At 49.0% G+C, this 24,367-nt stretch overlaps 2 protein-coding genes and 1 pseudogene across 2 annotated transcripts in view; 2 read left to right on the top strand and 1 right to left on the bottom strand.

Annotated features, from left to right (window-relative positions):
• The first annotated feature begins 1,861 nt into the window (after positions 1–1,861).
• On the top strand, positions 1,862–7,355 carry CATIP (ciliogenesis associated TTC17 interacting protein). Its single transcript, XM_006906798.3, has 10 exons — positions 1,862–1,905; positions 2,045–2,134; positions 2,473–2,673; positions 2,974–3,029; positions 3,542–3,628; positions 3,772–3,939; positions 5,296–5,420; positions 6,250–6,326; positions 6,649–6,737; positions 6,968–7,355. The coding sequence occupies exons 1-10, from the start codon at positions 1,881–1,883 to the stop codon at positions 7,190–7,192; spliced, it is 1,143 nt and encodes a 380-aa protein (XP_006906860.1). The 5' UTR covers positions 1,862–1,880; the 3' UTR covers positions 7,193–7,355.
• A 9,345-nt stretch (positions 7,356–16,700) lies between these two features.
• The window catches only part of SLC11A1 (solute carrier family 11 member 1), a 9,583-nt gene continuing 1,916 nt past the window's right edge, over positions 16,701–24,367 (top strand). The window contains exons 1-12 of the mRNA XM_006906725.2: positions 16,701–16,782; positions 17,315–17,448; positions 18,243–18,365; positions 18,675–18,794; positions 19,830–19,936; positions 20,413–20,483; positions 20,810–20,877; positions 21,027–21,182; positions 21,824–21,982; positions 23,363–23,452; positions 23,581–23,700; positions 24,126–24,275. Of these exons, the coding sequence (XP_006906787.1) occupies positions 16,779–16,782; positions 17,315–17,448; positions 18,243–18,365; positions 18,675–18,794; positions 19,830–19,936; positions 20,413–20,483; positions 20,810–20,877; positions 21,027–21,182; positions 21,824–21,982; positions 23,363–23,452; positions 23,581–23,700; positions 24,126–24,275 (1,302 nt within the window). The 5' untranslated portion in view covers positions 16,701–16,778. The remainder of the gene's footprint in view (positions 16,783–17,314; positions 17,449–18,242; positions 18,366–18,674; positions 18,795–19,829; positions 19,937–20,412; positions 20,484–20,809; positions 20,878–21,026; positions 21,183–21,823; positions 21,983–23,362; positions 23,453–23,580; positions 23,701–24,125; positions 24,276–24,367) is intronic.
• LOC112475494 lies at positions 19,261–19,379 on the bottom strand (annotated as a pseudogene).

Genomic DNA, 24,367 nt, shown 5'->3' with positions numbered 1-24,367 from the left:
GCTTTGATTACTAATTGGTCCTCTTTTTAGAATTAAAACTGCTTTAGGCAGTATATATTGCACTTATTCATTCTATATGTTTTATATTACTATATTTTCTTTTTTAAAGCAATTGTTATGTGTCAATTATAGCTCCATAAAGCTGGAGCTATAAAATAAAATAAAAAGAATTCTATCCTCTTTTAAAAATCGTTTTTATTATGGTGACATTGGTTAATGAAATCCAGTAGTTTCAGGTGTACAATTCAACAATAAGGAATATATATATATATTGTGTTGCGTGTTCACCGCCCATAGTTCGATTTTCTTCTGTCATTACCATATATTTGACCCTTTTTACCCCATCTACCCCCCTCCCCTCTTAAAATTTTTTTTAAACAATTGACTGACAAACCAGCCTCCCAAGTTACTTTTATTGCAATTTAATAAGGAAACATATAAACATAGTAAATTTGAAGTTTTTAAAAGTGTTTTTACAATTCCAGTAAGAATTTACATTCCAAGAACGGTTTAAATCAATTATTCAACTGCCTAATTTAAATTAGAATCTCCAGGCTTACCTCTTAAGCACCTTCCCATACCACATTATTTTAACCCTTTCCAGAACTTGAAATATAAAATATGCACAATGTAATACAAAAAAAAAAAATTAGTTCTTCTTAAACATTTCCACATATAATTCTAAATCTTCCTAAAGTTGATACATAATTATCCAGTAAGAAGCTCTCTGAAGATTACCCTCCCAAGTGACATGGAGGTCGAGGGAGGGAGGACACGAGGTGACTGAGGTTTCATGTGAAGATTTGTCTTTAATTTGTTTATTTTTAACTTATAGGGGACATACAATATTATACAGTTTCCGGTGTACGATTTAGTGATTAGATATTTATATACTTTATGAAGCGACCACCACATTGAGTCCGGTGCCCATCTGTCACTGTGCATAGTTACCACAGTGTTGCTGACTGCATTCCCTGCGCTGTGCTCTACATCCCGTGGCTATTTTTTTCTTTTATCCCCATGGCTTATTTTATAACCGACAGTTTGTACTTCTTAATCCTCTTCACTTGTTTCACCCATCTTCCCACCTCCTCCCAAGATTTTTCTTTTCTGTGACCCTGGCTATCAGACTGAGCCCTTTTATAGCCACTATGTCAAGGACTCCAACAGTTACCCGGTGGGGATCAGACAGCCCGCAGCCTGCGGTTTGAGTAGATCATAATTCAATTTTCAAGCCCTTGTCTCCAATTACTATCCATATTATGGCACCACGTGTTTAAATGCATCGTATCATTTATTAGCAGCTTCGTGTTTCTCTGAGCTCTCTCTCACTCTGGAACCAGATTGCCTCGGGTTGGGTCCTGGTTCTGCCAGTTACTAGCTGTGTGACCTTGGGAAGACTTTACCTCAGTTTTCTCAGCCATAAAATGGAGGGAAAAAAGTACCTGCTCACAGTGTTATTCTGAAGATTGAGGCCCTATGGACAGCGCCTGGCCTAGAGTTAGCGTGGTTTGTGAGTTTGCTGTGCTTGTCGCTGTGATCACCATCATTGTGGCATGTTAGGACCACAACATGTACTGCTATTCACAGGGCATCTAAGTGGGCTCTGTGCATGTGAGGTCACGTCTGACTCGGGGCCACGACTTCTAAGGTCATTCTAATGACCTATGTCATCGCCCTGCCTTTTAAAAATGTCAAATGCTCCCTCTGCTGGACAATACTTCAGGCTTGGTTTGAGCACTAGAATACTTAGTTCCTACCATTTCCTCTAAGGTCAGAGTGTTTCGAGAAGTGAGTTGATGGCCCTTTAAGGGGTGGTAGCTAGCTCCCAGTTGCCATGGAGACAGCTAGATACAGCCTGGCAGCAGGCAGCAGGCACCATGTCCTCTCAAGTTCAATCCTCAGGTAGGAAGAGGGCTTCCAGGGCTGGAAAGGGGAAGGCCATCTCCCTCACAATCCACCTTGGGGGTTTCTACTCTTGGGACCTCTGCCCCAGCCTGTCTGGATATGAGGTCTGCCATCTCATACTCTCCTCCTCCCATAGACCCCAGAGCCAAGGACCAGCATGCCTCGGCCGCAGAGAGGTCACCCTTAGAGGCCAGTGCTGAAGCTATTCACTTCCTCAACTCCCTCGGTGAGCCTGGGCTGGTGCGGGGAGGCGGGTACACAAGTGTGGAGAAGAGGGAAGGGAGAAGGCGCAGACCTGGCCCTGTCTCTCTCAGCCTGATTCTCCTGGGACTCGGAAAGGGCCCATATTTTTCAAGGGAAGACCTGAGGGACTTGGGGTGGTGGAGGTGTGTCTTCACCCACTGGCTGCTGTAGAGGCCAATGGAGGGGAGACAGGAGTTGCCTGGGAGACGGGGATGAGGAGGGGGTGGGTGGAGACTGTGGTGGCACTGGCAGCCAGGGCGTCAGAGAGGTAAGGCCTAGGAGCTGCACCTTTATCTGTCCCCACGACATCCTCACCCCCAGGGAAGGAGGAGCTGCAGATGCTGTTCTTCTCCGAGACTCTGGCCATGGTCTCGAATACAGGAGAGCCTCAGGGAGAGCTGACCATCGAGGTGCAGAGCGGGAAACTAAAAGACAAGTTCGACGTCGTGTCACACTACCCCTTTGTGCACGCCTCCTGCAGAGGCTTCATGGACAAAACCATCTGCGGAAACTCTGTCCGAGGTAGAGTTCCTGCTGCCTGATATCCTTCCTCCACCGCCCTCATGCACCCCTTCCCTCCATTCCCAGGACCTTCACTCAGGACCAACCCTTGGACTTCACCTTGGGACCAGAATGAGGCATTGAGGGTGTGCGGGAGGTAGGGGTGCTGGGGAGGTTAATTACAGCCACAGACTCAAGACAAGAGCCCCACTTGTTTATTTCCTGTGGCTGCACTACACCTGAGTCCTCTAGCCTGGGGCACCACCCTCCCCTCCTGCAATATCCAACCTGTGATGGCGCTGTCCCCTCTTTCCACCCTAGGCTATCTCTCGTGGAACTTGAGGACCATAGAACAACATAGTCAAGAGTTCATCAAGGTACCTCCTGGGGCCCCCAACCTTGGCCCCAACCTAGGGTGAGAGAATAGAGACCTTGGGAGAGGGGAGGGAGGAGGAGGGAGGGGGAGGGAAGGGGAGGAAGGGGATCTCAGTGGAACATCATCTACCTCTCTTTCTCCAGTTACCCTGCAATCCCCACCACACACAGCGTGGAAGCCCATCTATCCAGGGGTATGGGAGGTCAGCAGCAGGTTGCTTCTGTCCTTCTAATACACAAGTGCTGGGTCCGGCCCACCCCAGACCTCTCCTCCAGCCTCAGAGCCCAGCGTCTCCCCGGGGGCCATGTGGGCTGACCTTTCCAGAGCCTGGCCTTTCCCAAGGGCCTGTCACCACCTAGCCTCCAAGTTCTCTTGCTCTGAGCACAACCAGCCCCAGCCACTTCGTGACCCGTTTACACACTGGAAGCCACTCTTGCCTAAGAACTTTCCCACAGATTGTTTGTTTACAATCTGGTGAGTCCCCGATTCTCCCCTCCATGCTCTGGCCCTTAGTTCCACATCCTCCCCATGGAACGGAAGATGAGTTTGCTGAAGGAAGAGGATCGGCTGGTCATGAACAGAAGTATCAAGGAGGGTGAGGTGAGAGTGGAAGCTGGACTCCCCATCCTCTTGAAACCAGGTGCAGGGGGCCAGATCGTGTCGGGCAAACCAAACACCTGGCTTGCCCACCCTCCCTGCCCCTTCCCAGCTCAACATCCCTAACCCAGATTTGTCCTGAACAGGAAATAAAAACCGAAGTGACTTTTATCCCCTGGGACTCAACCGTGGGCTTCATCTCCGAGGCTGCCAACCTGCTGTTGCTGAGGGTGATGGCCTGGCGGCAGATGGTACCCAACAATGCCCGTTTCCTGGCCTTGGACACAGAGGGCAAACTCTGCTATTCCACCTATGTGAGGGGCCTCCCTGGGCAGTGGTCTTGGCCTCAGGGCAAACTAGAAGGGGCATGGAGGGCGCTGGGGTGAGAGAAGAGGCAGCTGTGGAGTGGAAGAGTGGGAGGGATGGAGATGAAACCGGGGTCGTGTGGCGGGGACATGACTTCCAAAGGCAGGAGAAAGCAAGACTGAATTCGTTAGAGAGATGACCGCATGTGGGACAGGTGGAGTGAGTGAGGGACCAAAGCGTGTGAGCCGTCGAGGGAAGCAACACTTTTTTGCACAAAAGTCAGTCCAGGAAAAATAAACATAGTGAAGTGCTGCTTTTAAGACGTTTTTTTAACATCAGGAAGTACAATATATCCAAGTACATTTAAACATTCTTTTACTGAGGCCCAACCCTGAAAGCTATTCTTCCTCCTCCTCCTTCCTGCCCCTCCTCCTCCTCCTTCTCTTCTTCTGTTTTGGCTAAAATTTCAGAATCCATGTACCTACGACTTCTATAATATATTATTTTTTAAAATTTATTTATTTAAATTAGTTTCAAGGATATAGTACATTGGTTACACGTCTATATAGTTCATAAAACGATCCCCCCAATTGCTCCCTCCCTCCCCTGGCCCTCCACTCAGCCATGATGTTAATGCTAACTGCGTCCCCTCTGCCGTGCTCCCCATCCCCGTGACCAACTATCAGCTACTAATTTGTACTTCTTTAACCCTTCACCCCATTCTCCCAGCCCCCCAACTCCCCTCCCCTCTGTCCGTCACCAAATTGTCCACTATATACAATATATGATTTTAAAGCTGTGTCTCTGAACATACACTTTGGGGGCTTATTTGACAAATTTCATAAATGACGTTCTAGTCTTTTCTAACACAAACATGACAAAGAACAATGTGTTTGGCACAAACAGGCCCTTGCCATTCTCCCCCATTTTCTTTGAAACACGTGTTTTATGTTAACACTTTTCTCCCCATGGCCGTAGCCATAAGAGGGGTTTAAGTTTTAGTTATAACAGGGCATCGGGCCTGCAGCAGCAAGAGCCCGAGGAGGCCACACACACACGCTCGCACCTAATTGGTTGATCCTCATCCCCTGCCACGGAATCTGCCAACTAGATGCACTTGGTCATGGAGAGGGGATGGAGCGGAGTTGGGACAGGGGCTGGCTCTCTATGAGGGGACCTTCAACTTAACTTGGAGGCACAACTCACATCTTGCAGTGCCTGAGTGTCTGGACAGCCAAGGGCTGCTTGTCACTGGTTAATGACGAATGAAGCTGCAAGATGGAGAAAAGGGCCTGGGTGAGATTTTGGGGGAACCCTGGTGGGCATCCACCTCACCTCCTTCCTTTTATTTTGGCTGCGGCCAGCAAGCCCTAGGCTCCCAGACCATCCAGGTAGACCGTCAGCAGGCGGAAGTGTTCATTGTGGAGCAGACTGTGCACTCAGATCAGGGCATCCCCACGTCCTGCCAGTTCTACCTGCTGTCTGATGGGTGAGCTACCAACAGTGGGGCCAAGGGGGGCAGTGTTGAGCACAAGCCTGGCTGCTCACTGATGGAGAGTGATGGGGCCAAGGAAGACTGCTGTTTCTGGGGATACCACCACGAGGAGTTACTGTTGAGATCTGAGTGCTCCTGCTTTATTCACATCATTCACCCTTCCTTCGTGTATTCACTCGTTCTGATTCTCATGGTGCCTCCCAAACCTCACCTAAGAGCCCTGAATGGCTAAGGACATTCGCTCGAGACTCCACGGGGCCTGAGGCACAGCTAAAGCAGCTGTCACAGATGTTTAGTGTCACATTGAAAAACATCAAGGTTTGAACAACTCGACATGTGATAAATCAACGTGCTAGGAGAAGCATTCTGGCACACTGCCAAGCTGTCGCCAGCAAAGCACAGGCACTAAATCGTGAGAAAATTCGAGAAGGGGAGGAGGATTTGTTTCCAGACAGGTATTGACATAACTACTACACAGGAAGAAAAGTAATCAGAACATCCTTGGCCTTCTTTATTTCATAACTTAGCTCATTGTTTCTATATTGAGTGTCACGTAGCAGGAGGCTCATTATTTTTTTATACTTACTCCTCCAAAGGTTTCAGTACGGCCCTGGCACACCAGCATGCATCTCTAGAGGCGGGAACAGTACCGGGCTTGAAAAGCGGGCCATTATCTGGGGACGCAGAAATGAACTTGACCCAGGAACTCAAAGACAAGTGGGGGTGGAGGGTGGGGAAGGGCGGCAGTAAAGAGAAGCCCCCAGGACGCTCTCGAGGGAGTGGGCTAGTATAGGGAGACACTTTCTCCTGTGTTGCTCTCCAGGCATCTGGCCAAGAGAATCCAGGTGGGCTCCCCTAGCTACTGCTTGATCACCAAGATGCCCAGCTTGAGGGAGGAGGGTGAGTGAAGCCTCTGGCTGGTGGGAGAGTGAAGGGGAGGTGGGAAAACCTGGGGCCTTCTCGGGTGCAAGGGCTGGACTGAGTGTGCCGTGGGCGGGATCCAAGCCCGAGATCAGATGCAGAAGCTTTGCCCTCCGGGCCTGGCCCCAAGGCAGTTAGGGGAGGATCATTTTGCAGGAAATGCCTTCCAGCATCTCTGCCAATGTGGGCAGCGCCCTGGGATTTTACCGGAGCCTGCAATTTGGGTATTCTTGGGCATCCCTGTGCATCTGAGGAAGGTTCTAGGGTGGGGGGTACACATCCTTCCTCCCTCCCCATCCAGATGAGATGGAGCCTCATCCGGTATTTAAGAAGAAGCCCCTGATGTGGGAGGAGGACATGGAGCTCTACTCGAAGTTCCTGGACCGGAAGGTGAGGAGAGGCTGCCCCCTGCGGTCCCGATTCCTCCCCACCCCCCCCACCCCACCCTCCAGGCTCATAAATTCCACCGTTACCAGTCTCTCTTGGGACCTGGTTGCAGTGCACACCCCAGTGGGTTGGGAGGTCCCCGCGTCCCTAAGCCCTCCTTGGAATGAAGTAAGGGGACTTCCTGGGGCGCGGGAGACCCGGGGCCGGCTCAGGCTCGGGCTCGGTCCTGCCAGGAGCAGCTGCGTCTCAGCCACACCAGATATCTGCAGCAGCACCCCGACGCCCAAGCGCTTATCTCGGACTTCCTGCTCTTCCTGCTGCTGCGCCAGCCGGCCGACGTGGTCACCTTCGCCGCCGAGCACTTCGGTCCCTTCGCCATGCACCGCCCGCCCTCCCCGGCCTTGCGCTCCTCCAACCGACGCAGCCCCTTCCGCACGTTTCACACGGAGTCCAGCTAGACCCGCGGCGCGGCGCGCCGGGCCCCCGGGCGGGTACTGGGAAGGAAGCGGGGTGGCGGGTCTGGGACACCGCCGCACCCAGGAGGCGCGCCTTCCGGATTGCGGTTTTGATGGAAATAAACGGAGCCCTCCAGGGAGTGAGAGCCAGAACCTTCTTCCTTGACCAGTCTCGCGTCTTGGCTTAAGGATAGGAACCATTAGTGGCGCTTACCAAGCGAATTTCAGCCTTTCTTCTTGAATGCTATTAGCATCATTATCCCCACTTTACAGATAAGAAAATAGAGGCACAATAGGGTAAGTCAGGGATCCCCAGTTCCCTGGCCACAGACAGGTATGGGTCCATGGCCTGTTAGGAACCGGCTGCAGAGCAGGAGGTGAGCTGCTGGCCAGCCAGCAAAGCTTCATCTGTATTTGCAGCTGCTCCCCAGCACTAGCATCACCGCCTCAGCTCCACTTCAGATCATTAGGCATTAGATTTTTGTAGGAGCACTGGTCCCTGGTGCTAAAAAAAGTTGGGGACCACAGGGTTAAGTAACTCTTAGAGTTAGCACATGGGTAGCAGGATTCAAACCCTGAGTCTGGATTCCAAAGTCCATACTAGTCACTAGGTTAGTAGGGGTGGAGGGGTGGGGCTTCTTCATACTACTCAGCATAACTGCCTGCTCCCCTCCCCTGCCCCAAAGAAAAAGAGCAGATGGGTGGTGGTGGGGGACGATGGGGAAGGGATCTGGATCACCACTGGCCTTGCTCATCTTCTCCCAAGACTCCCAAACACCCCTGCCAGCTCTCACACTCCACCTTCCTCCCCATTCCTACTGACACACAAGCACCCCCAAATGGTGTACAGGGTTCCCATCACCTCCTTTCAGCTCCTTGCTAATGTCACTCTGTCCAGGGGCTTGTTTCTGCCCAGTACTGGCTGCCTGCTTGGTAACAAATATAGGGTAAGCTTCCTTAAGGCAGCTGGCAATGGGGGTGCAGGCTCCACCCTACAGTACAGCAATACAGTCTTCGGGACCTGCTTTGCAAGAGGAGGGACCCAAAGAAGTTTTGTATTCTAGTAAATAATATGGGCTAATAGCTACAAGGCTGCGGTGGGGGGTGGTCCATGACCCAGGAATCAGGGAAGGAAGGTTTCATGGAGACTTGTCAGTTGAGTTGAGCCTTAAAGAATTTTTAATTATATATATAACATGTATATATATTAATTTTTAATTATATATATAACATGTATATATATTTTAATTATATATATAACATGCGTGTGTGTGTGTGTGTGTGTGTATATATATATATACACACATACAGTCCTTTTCCTTTATTTCAAAAGAAATACATGTTCATCAGAGAAAAATTAGAAAATAGTGATAAACCAAAAGAAGAACGTGACTTCGCCTCAATTCCTCTGCCTAGAAATGGCTACTTTCAACATTGTAACAAATAGTCTCTACTCTTTTTTCTATGCATAAAGGTAGCTGGTGTTTGTTCAGCATTTACTCTATCAAGCACTTTATATAGAATGTTTGATTTGGTCTTTACAGCTTCAAAAGACTTTATTTTAACAAAAATAAAATCATAGAGTAATAGATGCTCATTAACCAATAATCGCATACTTAATTACACTCTTGAAAAGTTTCAAACATTAGAGAACATAGACACAAAGCTGGAATCTCCCTAGATTCCTACCTTAATCTCTTCATGTTTTGTAACTTTTTTGAAAGTTTTAGCCAGTTGTTTCATTTAACAATATGTTCTGAAAATATTTCCTCGTCAATACAGTCTTCTATTTTTTTCTTTTTTGATGGCTCTGCCATCATGTAACCAATCTCTGCAAATACCTGCCTTTTTATTTTTATTTTTTGCTATCATGAACTATGCTGCACCGAACATCTTTGTAGTTAAATCTTTGCATAGATCAACAATTTTTTCCTTAAGGATACATTCTAAGAAGCGTAATTGATATTAAGGCTTTTGTTTGTTTGAATATATTACCAAATTCTACATGTGGAACATTTTTATTAATGTCAGATACAGCCTTCCAGGCAGAGAAAATGATACGAGGAAAGTATAACGTATGTGCATGGTCTAGGGCGGTACCATCCAACACAACTTTCTGCAGTGATGGAAATGTCTTCTATCTGCAATGTCCAATACAGTGGCCACTCATCACATGTGGCCACTGAGAACTAGAAATGTGGTTTATATGACTAAGGAACTGGAGTTTTAATTTTAACTCATTTCAATTTAAATCGCCACATGTGGCTAGTGGCTACTCTATTGGACAGCACTAGAGAGGAAGTTTTTTTTTTTCATTCAGTCAGGCAAGAGGCTCAACAAGTGGGCCCCTTCCATGTGGCAGGATTGTTCTGGATGCTGGGAGATCAGTAGTGACAAGACAAAGTCTTGGAGCTTACAGGTAGTGTGGGGAGATGGACAATAAACATAAAAGATAATTTCATGTGTAAAATTTCAGTCATTAATGAAAACAAAGCCAAGTAATGAGTAGAAAGTGACTCAGGGTTGGAAGATTGAGGGTAGAGACTTCAGGGAGGACCTCTGGGGTCTCTGTTGAACTGGAGCCCAATGATAAGCAGTTAGACCTGTGAAGAGCTGCAGGAAAAATATTCCAGGCAGAGGGAACAGCAAGGGCAAGGGCTCTGAATATACCATGCTGGGAACAGAAGGCTGCGAGGCCAGAGTGCAAAAGAAAGCAAGAGAAGCTGGCAATGAAAGTGCTTAGTCACCCCGAGGTAAGCCGGGCTGAGTCAGAGAGAGCCTCCTCGGCCCTGGTTTGTTTTCTTCATCTGTGGAGAATTGAAACTGAGGCTGACCCAGGGCAGTGAACCAGAACATGCCTGCGGAGATCCCAAGAGCCCCCTCCAGTCCCGGATGCTCTGCAGCAGTGGGGAAGAGGGGAGGGCTGTAACATTCAATCCGTGGAGGGCTTTCCTCCCCTGAACTGTCTTGCCACTTGCTTGCCTGCCTGTGTGACATCCCTTTCAAAACTGGTTTGTTTTTAGATCATATTATTTGTCCCCTGAACTTCCAGGACCCCCTCCTCTTGCTCCACAATACTAAGATAGCTATTTCTCTGAACAAATAAAAAATAAATGTTGATGCGGAGAAAAAGGAACCGTCATACACTGCTGGTGGGACTGCGAATTGGTACAACCACTATGGAAAACAGTATGGAGGTTCCTCAAAATCTAAGAATTGATCTACCATATGATCCAGCAATCCCTCTCCTGGGTATTTACCCCAAAGACTTGAAACCCCATATCCGAAAAGATAATTGCACACCGATGTTCATAGCAGCACTATTCACAGTGGCCAGGACATGGAAGCAACCGAAGTGTCCTATGATAGATGACTGGCTAAAGAAGCTGTGGTACATATATACAATGGAATATTACTCAGCCATAAGAAGAGATGAAATACTGCCATTCGCAACAACATGAATGGACTTAGAATAATCATGCTAAGTGAAATAAGCCAGGCAGAAAAAGTTGAAAATCACATGATATCACTTATATGTGTTATATAAGCCTAAAAGCAACAAATGAGCAGGACAAACAAGGGGGAATTTAAATCATTTCTTTAATTTAAAAAAAGTAAGTAAATAAATAAATTTTGAGCACTTCTGAAGTTTCAGGCACTCTACTAGGATTTGGGATGCTGTGGGGACATCAGGATTGAGCCCTCCTGCATGGCACATGGCTTAGAAGGGAAGGGACATCACTCAAGGATAAATGGATACCATGGATAAATGTAGACCATGGAAAGTGCTAATAAGAGAACACATGCATGCAGTATTAGAGTGTTTAATGTGGACTCGACCTAGTGGTGGAGCCCAGGGAGGCAGAGGGAAATGAATAAGAAGAAGAAGAACAAGCCCTATGCAGCGCTTACTCTTCAATCCCTTGACACGTGGTAATTCTCACAAGTACCCCTATGTGGTGGATTCTATTATCATTCCCATTTTACAGAAGAGAGATATGTCAAGGCCAAGGTGCACAGGTTAATGACAGAGCCAGGATTTGGACCCAGGGAATCTGGCCCAAGTTCATGCATGAACCCACTCTGATAAACATATCAGATGTGGCTCTCTGGAGACAGATGCCAGAACAGAGAAGAGACACCTTCCTGCTTTAGATACATCCAGAGCAGGCTTGACTATACTATCTTCCCCCTTCCCCAGGCACGCAGAAACTGTCCCACTCCCTACTGCATTGTCACTGACAGCAACCTCACTGCTATAAGTGGCGTGGGTAGAAAGGGAGGGCATTAGGCTGAGAGAGCATGCAGCCTGGTCCTGGGGAGATCAAGTAAGGCTTCCTGGAGGAAGTCATACCTGAGCTGAGTCCTGAAGAAAGGCAAAGTCTGTGGAGAACGTTCTAAGAGGAAGCAGCCTATGCAAAATCCTGGAGCTGAGAGGGAGGGAGCCCTGAATGTCTGGGTGACTGCAAGGGGTTCAGGATGAGATGATGGTCTGGGAACCCAATTAAAGTGCTGTCAGCCATCCAAGAGCCCGAGAACCCCTGGAAATGGGTCAGGTAAATGCCAGAATGCCCAACTGGTTTTGCGGGGGTTTTTTCCTCCCACAAGAAGCCAGAACGAGAGCAGATAAACAAAGAGTAATGTCACAGACAAGTGAAATCCTACAAGAAGGGTCTCCGATTTTGACTTTCGATGACAAAGTAGAAAACCAAGACTGGCGATACCCTTGGAAAGTGGCCCTCTGAATCTCAGTCATGCTCCTCCCTTTAATAATAATCCTGTGGTTCAATCTGCTCTCTCTTATCACCGGCATTCATGGCAAAACTTGTTCTCGTTCGCTTTCGTAGTTTCCCATTTCGTGTTATGATATAGTGCGTCAGAATTGTCCTCTGCTATTAAATTGTCATAAGTGTCCCACATTTGAGCTACACTGAATCCAAAGGCTTTGGGGGACAAGCCTGAAAATTAAGCCACCATGAGCATCAATGTTTATAACAGAAAATGCATTTGGAGTTCTGAAGAACAGTGACCAAAGACACTTTGGAGCTCCATTTATGAGAGCGATTAACTGCACAGTACTAGATGCATATATATATTGGGTCTCATACAATTCTTTGAGGTAAGTATTGTATTTCCCCACTTCACAGGCGAGGAAACTGAGGGCCTAAGAAACTTGCCTACGTCATGGCGCCAGTAAATAAGATTCCTACCCAGGCCATATGATTTCAGAGGCTCTGGCGAGGGGTTTTAAATCTTTTTATTCATTGAATAATATTCATCAAATAAGACACATTCTTTTCCTTCACTTTAAAAATTGAGATAATGGCAGATTCTCACTTAGTTGCAAGAAATAACTCAGCGAGCTCTCACGCATACTTTGATCACTTCCCCCTGATGGTAATTTCTTGAGAAACTATAATACAATATTAAAACCAGGATTTTATGCTCTTTTTTTGGTGGTAAAATATACATAAATTTTACCCTTTTAACCATTTTTAGGTGGGCGAGTTAGTGGCATGAAGTACATTCACACTATTGTGCAACCATCACCACTATCCGTTTCCAGACATTTTTATGGTCCTAGACAAAAACTCTCTACCCGTTAAACACTAACTCCCCTCTCCCCGCTTCCTCTGCCCCTGGCCACTATCATTCCACTTTCTGTCTCTATGTATTTGCTTAGTCTAGGTACCTCTTATAAGTGGAATCATACAATTTTTGTCTTTTTATGTCTGGTTTATTTCACTTAGCATAATGTTTTCAAGGTTCATTCATATTATAGCAAGCATCAGATTTCATTCCTTTTTAAGGCCGAATAATATTCCGTTGTTTGCATATACCACATTTCGTTTATCCATTCGTCGATGGACTTTTGGGTTGTTTCCACCTTTTGACTCTTGCGGAAAATGTTATGAATGTGAGAATACACGTATCTGTCTAAATCCTGTTTTCAGTACAAGCAGGATACGGATGCTGATATTGACATAATCCACTGATCTTTTTCAGATTCCCCCAGTTTTACTTGTGCTCATTTGGGTGCGTGTGTGTGCACGCGCACGTGCGCACACACGTGCATGCATGTGTTAAGTTCTGTGCAATTTCATCAGATGTTTAGGTTTGTGTATCAAGATAGTGAACAGTCCCAACACCACAAGGATCCTTTGAGGTATCCTTTTATAATCACACCCACCTCCCTCTCCACCCCCACCTCATCCATCTCTACCCACTGGCAATCATTAATGCAACCTTCATTTCCAAAACTTTGTCATTGCAAAGATGTTATATAAGAAACGATACAATATGTAACTTTTCGAGATTGACTTTTTTTCTCTCGGCATGATTTCCTGGAGTCAGTTTAACCATTCACCTGTTGAAGGATAATAGAGGTTGTTTCCAATATTGGCTATTATGTATAAAGCTGTTATAAACATTCATATACAGACTTTTGTGTGAACATAAGTTTTAATTTTTCTGGGCTAAAGGCCCAGGAGTATATTTAGTATATGGATGTACCATCGTTGGGTTAATCAATCACCTATTGAAGGACAATTTGGGTTGTTTCCAGTTTGGTCATTATTAATAAAGCTGCTATAGAAATTCATGTACAGATTTTTTTGTGGGAACATAAATCATCATTTGCTGGGAAAAGTGCCCAGGAAGGCAGTTGCTAAATAATACAGTAGTTGCAACTTTAGTTTTTTAGGAAATTTCCAAACTGTTTCCAGAGTGGCTGTACCATTTTCCATTCCCACCAGCAACACAAGGGATCTAGTTTCTCCGCATCATTGCCAACATTTGGTGTTGTGACTGTTTTTTATTTTTGCCATTCTGATAGGGGTGTAGTGATATCTCATTATGGTTCTAATTTGCATTTCCCTAACGGCTCATGACGCTGAACATCTTTTCATGTGTTTCTTTGCCACCTGTAGAGACTGTTTGGTGAAATGTCTGTTCATGTTTTTTCCCATTTCAAATTGAATTGTTTGTTTTTCACTGTTGAGTTTTAAGAGATTTTTCTCTTTCTAGCTACTGGTCCTCTGTCAGATATGTGGTTTATAAACACTTTCTCTGAGTCTTTAGCTTGTCTTTTCATCCTCTTAATAGAGTCCTTCACAGAGCAAAAGTTTTTAATTTTGTTGAGGATCAATTTATCAATCTATCCCTTTATGGATCATGCTTTCTGTGTCAACTCTAACAAGTCTTTGTTTAGTCCTAGATCCTGAAGATATTCTCCTACTTTTTTTTCTAAAAGTTTTATAAACATTCACATACAGTCTTTTAAAATAATTTTGTATTTACGTTTAGGTCTGTGATCTATTTTAAGTGAACTTGGCTTCATGAAATTTCGTCACACGTATACAAGGTTCAATATCCAGCAACGGCTCTAGGTCCAAGGGGACTGCTGTGTAGCTTCCCACTCTCTGATTCTCTGCCCAGAACCTCTGCTCTTAGGTTCTTCGGTAAGTTAGGGGTTGTGAGGAGTAGGGTTCAGTCATTAATCAATGACACTTACCGAGTTCCTAACTATAGGTAAGGCCCCACAAAAGGTGCAAAGAGAAATACACCTGTCCTAGGGTTTTCCAGGGAAACAGAACCAACAGAAAGTTAGATAGATAGACAGATAATAGATGATAGATATGGATGGATGGACAGATAATAGATAGATAGATAGATAGATAGATAGATAGATAGATAGATAGATAGAGAATTGGCTTACGTGAGTATGGAGGCTGAGACATTCCAAAATCTGCAAACTGGAGACTCAGGAGAACTGATGGTGTAAGTCGCAGTCAAAGCCAAGTCCGAAGCAGGAGAAGACCAATATTCCAGTTCAAAGAAAGTCCTGCAGAAAGAGAGAATTCTCCCTTACTCCACCTTTTGATCTATCCAAGTCTTCAACTGGCAATTTTCTTTACTTGCTCTACCAATTCAAATGTTAATCCCCTCCAAAAACACTCACAGACACACGCAGAATGTTTGACCAAATATCCAGTCACCTCGTGACCCAATCAAGTTAACACATAAAATGAATCATCACAACACCCTACCCCAGTCCCAACCCAGCCATCCCCACATGAGCCCAAGATAGCGATTGGGAAATGTGTGCAAATTTAGAGGTCAGGGATGATGACGGGACCTTAGGCAATAGGATTGTGCAGCGACAAGACAAACCGTGAAGCTGCTCTCTCCTCTCCGACCATCATTTGCCCTTCCCCCCAGCAATAAGGAGTCAGGGAATTGGCCGCCTCCCCCAAACCTAGGTTCTCAAACTTTGGCTAAAGTTTTTGAATCAACCTAGGGATAACATCACACCCCAGATCAGGTCAGGGCCTGAGAACTTGCCCTGATTTCTTCTGGGTCTTACAATGTCAGACTCTGGAACTGAAAACCCCATAACGATTTAGGTATTGAATCTTGGCAGAAAAGGAAGGCTACAGGATAGAGGGCATGAGAGGCATGGGAAGGGAAGGAGGTGGGGAGTACAGGAGCTGGCAGGAAAAAACTGGGAGCCGGAAGGGTCTTGCTCACCCATTATCCAGAGGTTACAGAATGCTAACCCTCAAGGAGAATCCAGCCATAGGAATGTTTTGTTTAATTACACAATATTCTCAGTGTTTTTGACCCTAGTATTCGAAAAGCATATATTGCATAAAATTCCAAAATTTCCAGCATCCTTGACAAATCAGAAGATATGGCGACACTGGGCCCACATGACAATTGGCTGGAACTCTGTAGGCGTTGCACACCTCAGACAGAGTAACTGACCTCAGCTTTGCTACAGTTGCCACCACTCCCTACTGTCCCCCGACACTGAGGCTCTGCATCATTTGTCATTTAACACTGAGCTGGTGCTGTTGTTCTTACTCCCAACCTGTCTCATAGTTTATCTTACCTGCCTGGCCACTTTGGGCATCTAAAATTTTAACCTCTTAGCTAGTCTGAACCCTTCATTTAACAGAAGAAGCAAGATCAGAAAGAGGACATGATCTGGTGAAAGTCTCAAGTGAATCAATGGCAAGACCAGGACCAGGATGCTTTCTTCCTTGGCCTGCATCCTGAATGCATGTCCCTGTGGCTGTGTCTGGGAGGTCTTCCACTCTGAGGCACTCAATGGGAAACTGAAGCCTAGGTATCCATCAGGACTCCTTCTTCCCATTAGCCCGACCAGTGGTCATGGGACTTCAGACTAAAGAGGAGAAAGACCAGACTGCTTGTGTAGGAAGGAGGTAGGAGGCTATCAAGAGAATGCTTAAGTGGCAGGAATTATCTTGAAATCAGAACTAACTTGGGAGACACAGAACATGGGATGCCTAGAAGTGGGCCAGAGGTATTGTGGGGCTCAAGCCAGAAGGGGAACAAAAATCCACACTGTGGACAACCAGACCCTTCCGGCAGAGCTGGCCACTTCTGCCTTTGGAAAGTGTTTCACAATGCCCCATGTGTGAGGACAGTCAAGCTGAGTCAAGAATGGGTAAGAGGGTGTGGGTCACACACTGGCGTGTGCCAGCACCCAGAGAGGGAACATGGGCTGAGGAGTTGTCCAGCACGCCACTCACACGCAGAGAGTGCCTAATCTGCCATCCTCGTGATGGGTGAGTAGCCCCCTTCAGGGATGGGGATGGGGGAGAGTCGGAGGGGCAAAGGGAGCCCCTGATCCCCCATGGGAGTCCTGGTCTGGACCATAATTCTGGATACAAGCCCAGAGTTGGGCTCTTTGCATCTCCATGGGCATAGCATCCCCTTTGTCTGATCTCTGTGCATTTGGAGCCCCTGGAGCTTCCTCAGCTGCTGGAGGAGGCCAGGGTGAGGCCAAGGGGCATCCATGTTGGTGTCAGTTAGCCCTCTTCAGAGCCCAGTGTCCCTCTGGCAAGAGAGATCTGGATTTGGGAATCCCTGCACTCACATGGAAAGAGGGTAATTCTGAAGATACTTCCCACACATCTTCTGGAACATTTGGTCAAAGGGTGAAGGTGATAGACCCAGGGTGGGAGTCACAGGCCCCTGTTCAGTTGAACCTTGATTTCTCCACTTTGACGGGAGGAGGTAGGGGAGGAAGACTTTAGCCCTCAGCCACCAGAAAGAAGCAAGCAAGTCACTCACCATGCCTCATGGGGTCCTTTGCAGGTGACAGGGGCCCCCAAAGTCCAAGCAGGCCCAGCTATGGCTCCATCTCCAGCCCACCCAATGCAGAGCCACAGCAACCGCCTCCCGGAGGGACCTACCTGAATGAGAAAATCCCCGTCCCGGACACAGAACCGGTGGGAATGCCAGAAACTTCCTGGGGCTTTTTAGAATGGACAGGACCACATGGACTCGCATGGGCTGGGGGTGGAAGGTCTTCTGAAGACTGTGGCAAGTCCCTTCCAGCTCTGAGAATCAATGACAGTGTAACTGCGCCCTTTCTGAATCTGTCCCCAGCACTTAGCTTATCATTTGCCTGAAAGGTTTTCTGGATGAATCTCAGCTTTCCTATGAAGGGAAGAGGACTTGGGGTGAATCAGGATGGAGCTTCAAGGATTTGTATCATTAAAGGAAAGGACCTAGACAAGGGCATCAGGAGAAGTGAAAGAAGCTGCAGGCTGGTTTATAGGATGCTGTCACCCTCCATTTCCAGAATTTTTAGCAGATCCCAGGCTACCAGGCCAAGCCTTAGAATTGGGGTAGGGGGACCTTCAGCTCAGTGGGCTCCAGAGGGGAGGGCCTACGGTTTGACAAGGAGCTCAGGAGGGGAGAGCTGGCCCAGGGAGGCCCCCTCAGGGGCTCTGAGGATCTCAGAGTCAGGGCTTGGACAGGGCAGGTTGGTCAGGCACAAGTAGGCTACTGAATGGGACAAATCCATAAAACCGGTGGGCTGTGACTCAGCAAATCCTGCTGGTTCCTCCCACCCCATGCCCTCCGCTAACTCCCCAGGGCGCAGCTCCAGGAATGGAGAACACAGGACGGGCTGACCAGGCTGGGCTGATGAGCCCCTTAAGGCTCAGCTGGGGATGGGCCGAGGCCAGCTGTCATAGCCCCTACACCCAGCATCTGTTCACCTCACTCCCACCTGCAGGGCATGTTCAGCTTTCGGAAGCTGTGGGCCTTCACGGGGCCAGGCTTTCTCATGAGCATCGCTTTCCTGGACCCGGGAAACATCGAGTCGGATCTGCAGGCTGGTGCTGTGGCTGGATTCAAAGTGATTGAGTGGGGGCACTGTGCAGAGGCGGGTGACCAGGCTAAGTGGGTGGAGACCCCAGCTTGCCACATTTCCCCAGAGTGGCCTGCATGGCTGGTATTGCTGGGAGATGTTAAGTTCAAATGGGCCAGAAAAGAGTCCCCAGGGCAGCCCTGCCAGAATGTGGGGCGTATGGGGTGGGAGGGAGATTGGTCATTTTGCTCCATCTCCCCAACTCTCTCCCCAAGGAGTATCCTCGGTTAGAAGGTGCCACAGATTTGGGGGTTAGCAGAAACTGCCTCCTCTGGCTGAAATCCTCTCCCTTCACAGCTGCTCTGGGTGCTGTTGTGGGCCACGGTGTTGGGCTTGCTCTGCCAGCGACTTGCTGCCCGGCTGGGCGTGGTGACAGGCAAGGACTTGGGGGAGGTCTGCCATCTCTACTACCCTAAGGTGAGCTTGGTGGGCCTGGACGGGAAACACCCACAGGTCTCAACTCGAAAATAGCCATTTACAGCTTCCATGATCGAATAAATACATTATCTCAAGTGGAGCATCAGAAGTCTGTTTGATAGATAAGAAGACTGAAGCTCAAACCAATAGCAAACAGACTGAGAGGGGCATTAGACATGCCCTGTTCATTGTACGGAGAGGGAAATCGAAACCTGAAGAAGTGATTTGCCCAAGGCAAACAACAGGTAGACATCAGCTCAGGATGATCATTGGCTGCGGCGGACACCGGGGCTTGGCTGTTGTCACTGTCCAGGCAGGAACATTGAAATTCTGCCATTAGATATTTCATTTTTATCTTTATTTATTTATTTATTTATTTTTTATTTTTGGCGAGGCAATCCTCGTTTGACCTCACAGATTGCAAGGACCTGTCAGCTTACGATCCTTTATTTTTTTAAATTTTTTACCCCTACAGCACCTGGTCTTCCTAGGTGGTCTCCCATCCAAGTACTAACCAGGCCCGACTCTGCTTAGCTTCCGGGATCAGACAGAATCGGGCTTGTTCAGGGTAGCATGGCCGTAGACTGCCATTAGACATTTCAAAGGTACTTAATATAAGGATGTAGTTCCAAAGGCGTTGGAAGGGATGGAGGAGCAGGGGAAGGAGTGTTCCTCGGAGGTCAGAAAGCTGCTGGGCAGGAGCCCCAGAGCCATTAATTGCTGCTGAGCTTCTGGGAGCATTGCCACCTCTGCCGAAACGGCCACCAGTGCTGCCGGAGCCTGGGTTGCCTGGTACTTTCTCTGGTGCCACTGCCAGAAACACCACCAGAGGCGAGGCAAAATGATTTCTCCCGGCCTTTCGATCTCCCATAAGTGTTTTCTGCCAAATCTACCTGGAAGCCAGCTGCAAGGGTAACTTGCAAATGTAGTTTTCAGGCTTCCAGCCTGAAAGTACAGTGCCGAGTATGGAAAGGTGAATGTGGGGCTGAAACGAACAACCGGCTCCACCTTGATGAAGGTTACCTCCTCCCGCAGGTGCCCCGCACCCTCCTTTGGCTGACCATCGAGCTAGCCATTGTGGGCTCGGACATGCAAGAGGTCATCGGCACGGCTATAGCATTCAGTCTGCTCTCGGCTGGACGGTATTGCCCCCGCGACCCCCGCTCCTCAGTCCAGGACTGGGAGCAGCAGCTACTTCTTCCCCAGGCCTTGTACTTCCCATGTTCAGTTCATCTTGCAGTCCCTTCTGACTCGGAACTGTTGCTCAATTTGCCAAATGGAGAAACAGAGACCCAGAAACAAAAAGTGATTTGTCTTAGGTCACACAGAAGTCAGTAGGAAAGGGGTGGTCTGTCCAGGGCCTAACCTCAGTGACCGTGCAGGCTGCAGGATTGCAGCCTGAGCTACCAACCGTTCTGGCCCCCACCCAGCCTGGCCTTTCCTTCCCTGTTCCGTGCCATTTTCCATCTCCAGCACACTCCCACTCCCCTCTCCTGTAGATGTCTGGGGCCACTTGAGTCCCTGCTCCCAGGAGGCCAGATTCCAGTCTCCAGCCCTGAGGGTGGGAGTTCCAGACCCCTGGACCAGGCTCGGCTGACCCGGGCCACTCTGGTTTCAGAATCCCTCTCTGGGGCGGCGTCCTCATCACCATCGTGGACACTTTCTTCTTCCTCTTCCTCGATAACTATGGTAGGTGTGCCCGTCATCTCAGACGGGACTGCACAGCAGGGCAGGCAAGTGAATGCACGAGCAGGCCGATGCCCTGTCGTTCTGGGGAAGGGCTCTGAGATGAGCTCCCGCGGCCTTGAGCAAGTTACTCAGACGTCGTTTCTTCATCCATAGATAGCGTGGGGGAAATGATCGCAGATGTCATAGGGCTGTGGTGAGGGTTCACTGAGGTAATATATGTTATTGGCACAATGCCTGGAACGAAGTGCTCAATTTTGCCATTACTAGTTGCTGATGTTACAATTTTTTGGTTTCTTTACTGTTCTGTCTCTTTGCTCTCTCCCTAGGGCTGCGGAAGCTGGAAGCCTTTTTTGGATTCCTTATTACCATTATGGCCTTGACTTTTGGCTACGAGGTAGGAAGTCAGATCTGCAACCCTCCCCACCCCCACAAAGGTCACCCCTCTCTCTGCCCCTAGCAGAGCTTGAGGGGTCAGGATCAGGGTGGAGGGTGAGAATGGCTGCACAGAGGAGGGGCTCAGCCTGACAAGGTTCCTTCCCACAGTACGTGGTGGCACGTCCTGCTCAGGGAGAGCTACTTCGAGGTTTGTTCCTGCCCTCGTGCCCCGGCTGTGGCCAGCCAGAGCTGCTGCAGGCTGTGGGCATCGTTGGCGCCATCATCATGCCCCACAACATCTACCTACACTCGTCCCTGGTCAAGGTGAGCAGAGGGGCACGGGGAGAGAAATGCCTGCTCCCTTAGTCACACTGGCCCCGCCTCCAAACCTGGAGCCCCGCCCCTTTGAGTCCTCCCTGATTTTAGGCAGGAAGTGAATGGTTCTCTATTCAATTTTTAATAATAGAGCACCTACCGTGTGCTGGGATCTGGGGGTCAATGATGGAAAGACAGACGAGTCCTCTGCTTTCCTAGAGTTTGCAATCTAGTGGAGGAGACAGACCATGAGCAGCAATTAAACTAATAAAGGAAAGAATTATGGATTGTGCAAGGTGCTCTGAACGGAAAAGCAACGGAGAGAATGACTAAGGACAGGGCTACTTTAGAAAAAGTAGTCAGGAAAGGCCTTTCTAAGGAGGTGAACGCTGAGATGTGAAGGATGGGGAGGAAGATCAGCGGAGAAGATCTTCTAAGCAGAGGAACTATTCAGAGCAAAGGCTTTGAGGAGAAATAAACCGAGCGTGTAGGAAAGGGGTCGTCTGTCCAGGGCCTAACCCAGACTGCCGTGTAGGGGGGCTTTAGGAAGAGCTGGGGTTCGGGGAGAACACAGGCAGAGGGATGAGGGCGGAGGATGTTGGGGTGGTTCTGGGAGACTTTGGTGTTTCCCTCCTCTTTGACCTTTATAGTCACGGGAGATAGACCGGACCCGCCGGGCTGATGTCCGAGAAGCCAACATGTACTTCCTGATCGAGGCCACCATTGCCCTGTCTGTCTCCTTCTTCATCAACCTGTTTGTTGTGGGTGTCTTTGGGCAAGCCTTCTACCTGCAAACCAACCAAGCTGCGGTGAGACACACCTCCCTAACCTGCAGCAAGTCCCATGCTCTCTTACCCTGCAGGCTTTGTGGGAGATTCCAGGCAACGCAGCTAAGCCCTTCGAGTCTCTGCCCTACAGGTCAGGAGGGAGTCTGTGACCCTGGCCCCTGGCTGGGATCCCTTTGTCCACACCACTGGGGAGATAAGGCTTCCCCAGGGCAGGCTCTTAGAGGGTAAGAGCCACACCAGGAGCAGCAAAGCACAGACATCCAAGGGAGAGGCTTGAGAGGGAGGAGCTGAGTTGGAGGCCGCAGCATCCCAACGGCCCCAGGAAGGATGGGCAGTGTTTGCGCTGCAACCTGCCGGGAGGGCGTTCTGGGAGAAGGGGGGGTGGGATGCCTGAGCATGAGTGCAGAGTGGGGAGGTGCACACAGCCCTTTTCTTCTCTGAGTCCTCTCTCCCAATGATCTTCATTAGCAGATAAACTGTTATTCATTCAGTGAATTGTTACTGAGCATTCATTATGTATCAGGCAGTGTCCTAGACCCTAGAGATACAGCAGTCAGTGATATGAAGACCCTGCCCTCTTGCAGCTTAAATGCCGAAGGCATCGAGCAGAGAGGAAGCAAATCAACAAAGCAGTACAAAAGGGAAGACTGTGGGCAATGCTGTGAATGAAATGAAGGGGGTGGCGAAACTCACTGGGATGCGAGGAGGGAGGAGCTACTTTAGCCCTGATGGTCAGAGAGGCCTCTCGGAGGAGGTGACATTTGAGCTGAAAGGGGAGACAGCCAGCTCTTCCCTGGCTCTCTGGAATTCGGGACCTGTGCCTGCCTCCCTTTCTGAATGGGTCTCTGTCACGAGGCTCTAATAACTGCTAGCCAGTGTTGGGTGCTCACTGAATGCTGAACACCGTGGGAGAGGAATGGCCAGGCCTCCGAGGACCTGGGCACTGCCAATGCCTTGCTATGTGACCTTTCGGGGTTATGCCCCTTCCTGGGTCCCACTGCTCCTTGGCACAAAGAGAGGGGTCTAAATAAGGATGGCAAACTCTTGTTTTCAAGACGAGGCCAGTCGCAGAGCTGTGGGAAGTGGGTTTGGTGTCAAGGAGAGGGGACTGTGGGGCAGCTTGAGTCACTGCCAGCCCATTGTCCCTTCACGGTAATGCTGGCTCTTACAAATCCAACATACCCCTGGAAACCGGGTTCTCATGTGAGTTCTCAGTTTTAAATACTGGCAACAAATTCACATTAAAGAAAAAAACAACTTGTTAACCAAACAAAATATATATCTGGCCAGACTCAGCCCACAGGCCACCAGCTTTCAAACTCTGGTCAAGGCCGGGTGGTCTGAGTTTCTGAGACTGAGCGTGCGCTTCCCATCTCCTTCCTACTGCCCCGGTGCCCGCAGTTCAACGTCTGCGCCAACAGCAGCCTCCACGACTACGCCAAGATCTTCCCCATGAACAACCACACAGTGGACGTGGACATTTACCAAGGAGTAAGGGCGCGGCAGGGGCGGGCGCAGAAGGGCTAGATCCCGTGGGGTTCCTCAGCCAGCCCATGTCAGGGGCGGGACCCGCGCCAGGAGGGGCGGGGCCGGGGGTCTGACTACACTCTTCTCTCCAGGGCGTGATCCTGGGCTGCCTCTTCGGCCCTGCAGCCCTGTACATCTGGGCAGTGGGTCTCCTGGCTGCCGGGCAGAGCTCCACCATGACCGGCACCTACGCGGGACAGTTTGTGATGGAGGTGGGCGGGCAGGGGAGGGCCAGGGGTCCGAGGTTAGCAGGCGCAATACTGGGGGTTCGAACATGGGCCTCCTTGATCCTTAAAGCAGCTCAGATTCTAAAACAGCCATTATAAGCCCCACTTCATAGATGAGAAAACGGAGATTCAGAAAGGTGAGGCGACTGGCCCGAGCCTCAGACCCAGGACTATTAGGAGCCTTTTCCCCCAAATGCTTTAGTCTGCAGCAATCAGCGGTGGGAGGAGAACTCTTAATTTCTCCCCATCCAGCCCCTCTCCACCAACTAGGGGCAGAGCTGCCCCCATTTCAGAGATAGAAAGACAGAGGGTTACCCCAGGCATGGGACGGCCTGAGGGACGACAGAAGTCCCTCCTCTGGAATCCCCAGTCCTGCACCCCGACACCAAAGTGCCCACCCCACACTCCAGGGCTTCCTGAAGCTGCGGTGGTCACGATTTACCCGCGTCCTCCTCACTCGCTCCTGCGCCATCCTTCCCACCGTGCTTGTGGCTGTCTTCAGGGACCTGAAAGACCTGTCAGGCCTCAATGACCTGCTCAACGTGCTGCAGAGTCTGCTGGTGAGGGCATCGCTATTACCCCTGCCCCCTGCAGAGCTAAAGAGGAACCACAGCAATCCCCCATCCCCATACTGAGCCTATCCCTCCCTACC

This window comes from Pteropus alecto, unplaced genomic scaffold (assembly GCF_000325575.1).
Source record: "Pteropus alecto unplaced genomic scaffold, ASM32557v1 scaffold110, whole genome shotgun sequence".
NCBI classification, from domain to species: Eukaryota; Metazoa; Chordata; class Mammalia; order Chiroptera; family Pteropodidae; genus Pteropus; species Pteropus alecto.
The sequence above is the reverse complement of the archived record's forward strand: the minus strand, read 5'-3'. Positions and strand labels throughout refer to the sequence as shown.